This window comes from Arachis ipaensis, chromosome B10, assembly GCF_000816755.2.
Source record: "Arachis ipaensis cultivar K30076 chromosome B10, Araip1.1, whole genome shotgun sequence".
Lineage (NCBI taxonomy): Eukaryota > Viridiplantae > Streptophyta > Magnoliopsida > Fabales > Fabaceae > Arachis > Arachis ipaensis.
Genome location: NC_029794.2, coordinates 119,577,502 through 119,587,153, shown reverse-complemented (window position 1 = coordinate 119,587,153; position 9,652 = coordinate 119,577,502). Strand labels below are relative to the sequence as shown.

Here is a 9,652-nt window from a genome sequence, read left to right as displayed (position 1 = left end):
CATCAATAAAAGTAACAAAATATGATGCACTACCTAGTGTCTTCGCATCTATAGTGCAAACATCAGTGTGAACTAAATCTAGAACACGTGATCTCTTATGAAGTCCATAACTATGAAATGATACTCTAGCATGCTTTCCAACAAAACAATGAGTACAAGTATTTAAAATTGTACCTTTTATTGGAAGTGAGTGCTTCTTAGCTAAAACGCTTAGTCCTTTCTCGCTCAAGTGACCAAGACGTATGTGCCACTAATCAGAAGAGGAATCATTAGCTACATTCACCTCTTCTTTGCACAATTTTACTTGCAACCGGTAGAGAGCAGTGAGACTATTGTCTTCTTTAGCAACAATGAGAGCCCCTTTAGTAATCTTGCATTTTTCACTACCAAAGAAAGTGCAATACCTCTCTTGATCCAATGCCTTCACTGAAATAAGATTGAACCGCATATCTGGCACATGCCTAACATTCTTCAACTACAACTTGCATCCCATGTTGGTTTCAAGCCACATATCACCCATACCAATGATATCACACACTCCTTTATCTCCAAATTTGATCTTGCCAAAATTTTCAGCAGTATAGGAAGTGAAAAATTCACGTCTCGGAATGAGTGACATGACATGAGGCACCAGAGTCCATAATCCAAGTGAAATCATCACAGACAAGATTCACATAATTTTCATCTTATGTGATAAGAACATTTTCATAAACAATAGCAGCAGTCTCTTTATCACTATCTTTATCTTTGTCTTTGTTTTTTCTCCTTGATTGTTCTCTTTTCAAGAACCTACAATACCTCTTGATATGCCCCGACTTGCCACAATGGTGACAAATGAACTCTTTTCTTGGTTTGTGCTTTCCTCTTGACTTGCTTTGACACTCTGACTTGTCAGAACTGTGAGATTTTCTACTTTGACTTTTCTCACGTGACTCTGAAACAAGTGCTTCTGACTGGAAGGAGGCATTAGTCAAACCTTGCTCTCTTCTTCTAGCTTTTTCATTCAACATGCTCTCTTTAACCATTGCTAACGTCAATTTTCCTTTTAGAGCTGAGTTAGTCAGTGTCACAATCAGAACTTCCAAACTATCAGGCAAACAGCTCAACAACAACAAAGCTTGCAACTCATCATTTAAAGTGATGTCATTATTTGTCAGTTGGTTCACTGTCTCCTGAAAAGTGCTAAAGTGCTCCAGCATTAATTTACCTTTAATATACTTCATATTGACAAGCTTCCTAATAAAAAATACTTTGTTTTGCACATTCTTCCTCTCATATAACTCCTTCAATTTTTTTCACATATTCTCGGTATTCGTTTCGGTGTCAACATGTGGATACGCGCTAGAATCAAGCCATTGCCTAATCAAAGCAACTGTCTTCTGATTCAACTTCTTCCATTCAACATCGGATTTAGTACCTTTGGATTTATCCCCTTCCACAGGATCATACAAGTCCTTACTATACAACATATCTTCCATGAGGTTCTTCCAAATCGAGTAATTTTGGGAATTCAGTTTGACCATATTTGGTCAATGAGTAGTTTCCTCCATTTAATCAGCACAAAGATAAACAACCAAAGCTCTAGATACCATTTTGTTGGAAAAACTAACAGAGGTTCAAACAAGAACCTGTCTAACAATGGAAGCACTAAAAATAATTTTTTCACAACTTGTGCGATTAAATAGGCAATACCAAAGATACTCCAAGCAACAAATATAATGGCAGAAATTAAATAATCAGACACCAGAATTTTAACGTGAGAAAACTCTCAAAAGAGGGATAAAAAAATCCATGGGACCTAGTCCAATAAAATCTTCCACTATCAAAATAATGGGTACACAATCAGTCTTCCTAGTGACACTAGGGCATCTCAACAATTAACAAAATACATTATCAAAACTGATGGAATCAACATAAATTCTCCACAAAGTGGGTATCTCAAATCAGACAAAAGAGAAGACAATACAACTAGTAAGTTATATCTTAATGTTCATCTCTATACTAAGAATAACATACTAATATTTCATGAAAATTGGAGCAAGTTTACCAGTTCAATCGGATCAAAATGGCATGCCCTTTAAAAAGCCTCTCTCTCTCTCAACTAAATTGATTAAGAGTGTATTCCAAAAAATTTTAACAAATTTTATCAAATCAATTTTAAATGCCAGGGTTCTTTTTTTGTTTTGATTCTCTTCATAAAGTATAAAATTTTTTGAGCAACTATAATATTTTCTGGTATCTCTCATCTAGCAATGAATCCTTCTTGTAGAGAACCAATAAACTCATGAAAAAACGGTTGAAGTCTATTCACAAAAACCTTGATCATCAGCTTATAAAAATATTGTACAAATTAATCGGTCTAAGATCCTTCAATATATTAGATAGCGTTTGTTTTAAAGTATTGGGACAGAAATTAGGAGACTGAGACTCAGTATTTTATTTATTAGTCCAAAAATTGGTATTAAATCCTAAAATTTCAGTACTTCCAAAAAATAAGAATACAAGAGACTGAAATTTTTGGAGATAGAAACTGAAATTCTAATAACATTTTATACCTAAAATATTTTTATTTCAATTAATTAATTCTAATTTTACTCTTTATACAAATTAAATTAAAATTTTATTCTTATTTTAATCTCTATCTCCTACTTTATACTAAATACAATACTAAAACTTATTTTAATTTTTATCTTTAAATTTCTGTCTTTCAATTTTTATCCCTCCTTCGAAAGCTATTGTATTTTTTTTTTTTTCATCTTTCTTCTTATTTTGTATTTTCTCTAACTATCCAAACAAAGGCAATTAGACCACGTAAGTCAGGTCCAACACATTACACTTTACACAACTCTATCACAAGTACATGCATTAAATTTCAATTAAATCATTATTAAAATATCTCATCACCGATACTCTAATACAGATTTGAGATTTCTCATTGATTTCCCATTAATAAAATCATAAATATTTAGAAGATAATTAGATTATTGTTTGCCAACATTACGGGAACAGAATATAGAAATTGGCTCTTGAGGATCCCCAATACTATCCCGAACGCTCTGTGGAGACTGGAGAAAGATCAAGAGTTGAAGCACAACCATCAATATCGGGTCTTGTGAACCAGCAATTATGGATGCTGCTAAGCAAGAATTTCTGAAGGAGTTTGGTGAACATTACGGCTACCCAAACACTCCCAAAACCATTGATCAAATTCGAGCTACTGAATTCAACAGATTACAAGGTACTCACTTTCTTTTTTCTTTTTCCTTTTAGTCAAGCTATGCAAATTGGAAGGATAAGGTTCAATCTTTTTTAATTAAAAAAAAATTGGCTTTAGTTTTAGCTATCATATTATCATTTTCAAATAAAAGTAAAATAGAATTACTGTTTCAACTATATCTTATTTCGTGTGTTGCAATTTTGGAATTGTAGATCTTGTGTACTTGGATCATGCTGGTGCTACTTTATACTCTGAGCTGCAAATGGAATCAATTTTTGGTGATCTCACGAGTAAAGTATATGGAAATCCTCGTATCCCTCATAATATTTATTGAGAAGTCTACTTATCAATAGATTACACTTTTTTGTTTGTTTGTTTTATCATTGTTCCTGCATAGGAATGGAAGAACGACGAATTCTTTAGTAATATATGATGCGGAGTTAAACTTAATATAGTTGGTAGTTGACAGACAATAGATAGAGATATAGAAAGACATAGAAAAACTATTGAAAGAGACTTAGATTTTCAAGGTTTGAAGCTAAATATGATTTATCATAGCACGTTATGGTGTGGTCAGACTCGTGGATCCAATTTTTTATTAGAGGGCGGTAGAAGTTTCTGGTGGTTGATAGATGTAGTAATGTTGTGTAGTGGAGGTCCTTAATGTTAATACTAGATAGCCAAAGTGATTCCAGCTCTGCGACTCTTGAGATTGTGAAGGATGCTCGCCAACAGGTACATTCACTTTCGCAGTTATGACTTTTGTTTTCTATGCATTTGAATTGCTGTGATTCAATCATGATAATTCGGATTAGATTGTTTGCTGAGAGATCTCTAGGATCTAGAAAGAAGTTACTATGAATGTCTTATGCAAAGATTCATGTTCCTATCCTCATGCTAGATAAATTTCTATTGGTGATTGCATGTCATCCACTATTACTGGAGTCTGGATGCAATGCAGGGCTTATCTTGTTACGTTTGATTGACTTGTATGGGCCTTGTTGAATCACCGATATAGATGTGTCCGTCTAGTAGTTTCATACGAAGAGATTACTGTTTGATTAGCTCTTTTTGTACTTTTGATATTTGTTCTTATCTACATCTTCACGTATATTTTGACTATCAGTCATACAGGTCCTCGATTATTGCAATGCATCTCCAAAAGACTATAAATGTATATTTACCTTTGGGGCAACAGCAGCACTGAAGTTAGTTGGAGAGGCTTTTCCATGGAGTTGTGACAGTACTTTTATGTATACGATGGAGAATCATAATAGTGTTCTTGGTATAAGAGAGTATCCTATACCTACCTTATTAAAAATGAAAATTCAATTTTATAAGGATATCCTTTGGCTTTGATCAGGAAAGTGCTAAGTAATCACTCCCTGCAATGTGCGGCTGTAAGACATAATGGTATTCTAGTGTGTACTATCACTGTTCAGGTGACACTATTCCATTAGATTTAGTAAAATAGGATAAGATTTGAAATCAGTTAAATGGACATCGTTAGATATTTCTACTGCTCTGATGTGACTCCAATTCAAATTTTCTGTTCAGTGGGACTTCAACACTGAACTATTTCATGTAATTTTTCTGTAGTAATTTGACTTTCTTGTGTTTGTATTCGGAGAATGCTTGTTTCTTTTTTCACCTTCTTTTCTGAATCTGTTATTGTATCTAATCACTTCCTTGGAAAAATGTTGTTGTTGCTTCTGATAAATTTATTGTGCTATTAAATATTCCATTATCATTGCTCTGCTTAGGTGATTAATAAGTTCAGCCTATCCATCTCCTTAACTAGTTTTAGATATGCTCTTGGTCAAGGGGCTGCATCCATAGCTGTAGATATTGAAGAAAATGAGGCTCCTGGAGTATCTGGAGAAAACATTGCTATGAAGATATCACCACACCAAGTACAAAGGAGAAAAGTAGCTGGGTTGCTGGAGGGAAAGCCAGATGGTAAATCTTAAGATTATGAATTTTTTTTTCTCCCTAGGTTGTAGACTACCTTTCTTATATCTGTTTCTCTAATGCAGGTCATGTGTATAATTTGTTTGCATTTCCCTCTGAGTGCAACTTCTCAGGGTTGAGATTTGACCTTGACTTGGTCAAGATTATCAAGGAGCACTCGAGCAGGGATTTAGGGATTTCTTCAGTTTGCAAGTAATATACAAAGTTGTTTGTCTTATTATCTTGTTATGCATGCCTTTAAATATTTGTGTAAGTAGTATGAAAAAGTGACTTCACTCATGCATATTTAACCATTTGCCATTATAGTTCAGCGAGATTCATTAGATAATGAAGTTGTTTGTCAAATTGAATTTGCATTTGAAATTCTTGCATGATTCAATGTAATGGTTTGTGACAATGAAATATACTCTAGTTGTTTGATGTGAAATTGTGTGCATGCATGATGATGTCCACTTTTGTATATGCCAGATTACTAGGTACTTGAGGTTCAATAATCATAGCGTCAGGATTCATGTGAGCATTTAAGACTTCCAAATATCACTTGTTGGTGTTATAGAAATTTTTGGTTTCCAATTCCATTTTTACTGCTTTTTAAAATGAGGAGAATCCAGTACACGAACTTCAACTTTAGTCCTTTGTATGATTTCTTCCATTATTTTTCTTATCCATTGTTTTACCCGTTCTTCTGACGCGGGAGAAATCTCCACAATGATAGAAGACCTATATATATATATAATTTGTGTTATGCCTTGTCTCTTTCTCTCTCTATCTAATACATATTCATATATTGAGATGCTTCATTTATTTTGTTTAACTTTGTTAAAGCATTGATCTTATATTTACTATTTCTCTCATAAGAAATGGACAATGGATGGTCTTGATTGATGCTGCAAAGGGATGTGCCACCATGCCACCTGATTTATCCAAATATCCTGCAGATTTTGTCTCAATCTCATTCTACAAGGTATGAGTTTGTAAGTGTTTATTTTGTTTTTATCTAGGGCTACTTCAAAAACTGATCTTGTGTTCTTGTCAGCTCTTTGGCTATCCAACTGGGCTTGGAGCTCTTATTGTTCGAAATGGTAAGCTACCTATCTTTGAGAAATGGAATAATTTGCTGCACTTTACTGACACTATATTTCATTTTCTTATTTATTTCTCAGTGACATTTAGTAACAAGAAAGTTATCTTCATTGGTATTATGTCACGAATAGATGATTCTACTGATGTAATGTGTATATGCTTTAGAAAGAAGCCTGCATCCTATGGATGGACTTGTTGCTATATCATATTTAATACCAAAATGGGAAACAAAATCTTTGTCCCTTGAATGAATGTCATTACTCATTACGCTGACCACATGAGGGTAATGCACACACAAACACAAAAGAAAAAGAAAAAAAGAAATAAAAGAAAAAAGCTACTTCCAATTGTCTAGGCTCTTAGAATGCTTCCTAATAATAGTTTATAAAAAAGAAATAGCTCTTGTGTTCATTTACTAATTATTGACTGGCATCTTGTGCTCTTTCATGATATCTCCTCTTTTCCTTCTATTTTCTAAATGTATTCATTGATAATGGAAATTTTATTTATGGTATTAATTATCCCTTGTGAAAATTTGCCTCGTTATTTATCATCACAGACTCTGCCAAGTTGCTGAAGAAGACTTATTTTAGTGGAGGTTTGTGGCTTATTGGTTACAATTGTATCCCTGTCTGTGATTCTGTGTTTAGTACTCAGTTATGTGGTTGATTGGTGGCCATCACAGGAACTGTTGCTGCTTCAATTGCTGATATTGATTTCATTAAAAGAAGGGAAGGTATTGAGGAGTTGTTTGAGGATGGTACAGTTTCATTCCTGAGTATAGCATCTGTCCGCCATGGCTTCAAAATCCTGAGATCTCTAACTGCATCTGCAATATCACGGTATGCAGAATAGGATAAATGCCTTCAAAAAAAAAAATTAAAAAAAAACCCTCGCATTTCCATGCAGGAGACCTTTACACCTATCACATGATATCTTGATCTTATTGGTCGTATCCTGATATATGCTTATGCTTTCAATGGAAAATCTAGAGATGCTTTTTGGTGTTAGGATAAAGTGCCAACAAGAGCATAAACTAGATATTAGTCTTCCAGTGAGTGATTGGATGTACATTCTAAGATCAATCATGAAGGTATTAGAAGGAAGGGAGGACTAACACCAATTAAGAGAAAGATGAGATAGTCTTGCCTAAGATTGTTGGTTGTGTGAGGAGTAGGTCAATAATAGCCTATTAAGTGGAGTTCCCCAATAAAGGTTAGCAGAATTAAAAAAACTGTAGAGGAAGAACAAATTGAAAGACCTAAATTTAATTTTTTTTTTTTTAAGAAAACTAATTGCCATAATATAATAGTATTGTTTGATTGTAAATTTGTAATTGACCCCACCTTGTGAGAATGATTGTTGTTGCTATAGCTATTTATGTATAGAGATATGCTACTGCTTTTTGTACGTCGTGGTACTTGGGCACCCTCCACCCCTTTCTCAATTACAATTTCAACTGTTACACTCAAGATGGGAAGCTTACTAACAGTAATATTGAGACAAGGTAGGCCTAGTTCAAGTTCAAGAACTTCTCACGATGGGAGGATTGCTCAAGCTATTATAGAGGGTATTTCGGCCATATTTTGTTGAGATTGTAGGTTTTAGATACGGAAGAAGGAAAAGAGAGAGTAAAGATTATGAATATTTTGATGAGTATAATCTAATGAATGAGGTGTATTCAAAATAAGAAATGTTAATTCCTATTTATAATAATACTAAAACGGTAATCATAGTTAAATACGGACAAAGTCATAGGATATTCTCTTAATTTCTAACAGCACATATGCCTGCCAATACAACACTTGACATCTTCTATGTGGTCTCTGCAACAATGCTCAATCTACATGCTTGTTTCGCTTTCTTCATTTGAATACCTTGATCTCTCTGTCATTGATTTATTATTATTCTTTTAAAATTTTCAAAATTTTGTTGCCTTGTAGACATACAAAATCTCTTGCCTTGTATACAAGGAAAATGCTTTTGGCTTTGAGACATCACAATGGATCTAATGTGTGCATCCTCTATGGACATCAAAGTTCAATGGTTAGTTAATACATAATGAATTCTTTAGTTGTTGTCCAATTTATAGTTTTATTACTTCTGTGCGACGTGAATGACTTGAAAAGCCCTGTGTTCATGAATTTATGTGCTGAATACACATAATCTGTTCCCTTAGACATAGGGTGATCAATTGAGGAAAAGCGGATATCCGATTGCCTATTTACAAAGCGATTGTATAATGTAAACACTTCTCTTAAGCTAAAGCAGACATGTCATGCATCTAGGTTGTTACATATGTATGCTACCCCATAATTGCACACAGATTTGGTGAAGATATCTGCTAGTTTATCTGTTTAGAATGTTCTTCCTTCTAGCACAAAGATATTCAAAGTTAGTGCATCTTGCAACCGAATGGGTGGTACACGATATCTCTGAGATGACCTGCTTGTGCTAGTTTTTGGAAGTTTATCTTCCTAGGGTTCATCCTATTTAACTTCTCTTTTCATTTTGACTATAGCTAACAGTTTAGGATCAAATTTTAGGAGGATAACTGGGTCAGCAGTTTTCCTCTTTCTGAGGCTTTTCCAAGGCCTTTTCAGCTTTCCACATGCCCTTGCATAGCAGGTGTTGAAGTTGGTGCTTAATATTTATGTCACTATTTTTGTTTTTCCATTGTTTAGATACAAATTATCTATGGAACAAGCTCTTTTAGACACTTATGCATAGAACCAGATTTTCCCCAGGGACCTGCGTCAGTTTTTATGTACTAAAATTTGAAGGCTTTGATATGCATAAACAAGTTAAAACTCTGACAATGTTTCATTTTTTGCTATCCTTCAATGTTTGAAGGAAATGTTAGAACTTCATAGCAGATTTCTCCTTTACACAACTCTTGGGATAAGGATACCTTCTGAACCTTCTCTGTAAATTCTTAAAATTGACTTAGGTGTTCGATTGGTGAATATGCAGAGAGATTGACATGTGTTTTTTACATGACTCAATATTGTAGTTTCTTTCTTCTTGTGTGGGTATCTTGTCCTCTTTCTATGTAGTCTTTTCTTTCTCATAAATTTCTTTTTTATGAAAAAATTGTACACATAACTGTGGGGTTATATAAGATATAAGGGAGCTCTTTTCTTAGTTTCTAATTTATCAAATAAGGTTTGCATGACCATATCTTATTGAAATTGGAGTTCTCTGTGCTGTATTCATTAAAATTTCTTCCATCCAGGAACTGTGTTATGAAATGGGTCCTATTGTTTCATTCAACTTAAAAAGGCCAGATGGTTCTTGGTATGGATACCGTGAAGTGGAAAAGCTGGCATCTCTTTCAGGAATTCAGCTAAGGGTATGACTTATGAATTTCAGTGTCATATT

General features: G+C 34.0%; 1 protein-coding gene across 3 annotated transcripts in view; it reads left to right on the top strand.

The window, feature by feature from the left end:
- The window catches only part of LOC107622615 (molybdenum cofactor sulfurase), a 14,275-nt gene continuing 7,612 nt past the window's right edge, over nt 2,990-9,652 (top strand). Inside the window, exons 1-12 of one of the 3 annotated variants that reach the window (XM_016324579.2) lie at nt 2,990-3,238; nt 3,430-3,528; nt 3,894-3,952; nt 4,352-4,512; nt 5,025-5,176; nt 5,254-5,380; nt 6,047-6,152; nt 6,225-6,270; nt 6,831-6,869; nt 6,957-7,113; nt 8,215-8,317; nt 9,507-9,623. In XM_016324579.2, coding sequence (XP_016180065.1) covers nt 3,127-3,238; nt 3,430-3,528; nt 3,894-3,952; nt 4,352-4,512; nt 5,025-5,176; nt 5,254-5,380; nt 6,047-6,152; nt 6,225-6,270; nt 6,831-6,869; nt 6,957-7,113; nt 8,215-8,317; nt 9,507-9,623 — 1,278 coding nt within the window. In that variant the 5' untranslated portion in view covers nt 2,990-3,126. Of the gene's footprint in view, nt 3,239-3,429; nt 3,529-3,893; nt 3,953-4,343; nt 4,513-5,024; nt 5,177-5,253; nt 5,381-6,046; nt 6,153-6,224; nt 6,271-6,830; nt 6,870-6,956; nt 7,114-8,214; nt 8,318-9,506; nt 9,624-9,652 lie in introns of all 3 variants that reach the window. The other 2 variants (XM_016324580.2, XM_021114131.1) reach the window with 2 other exon arrangements.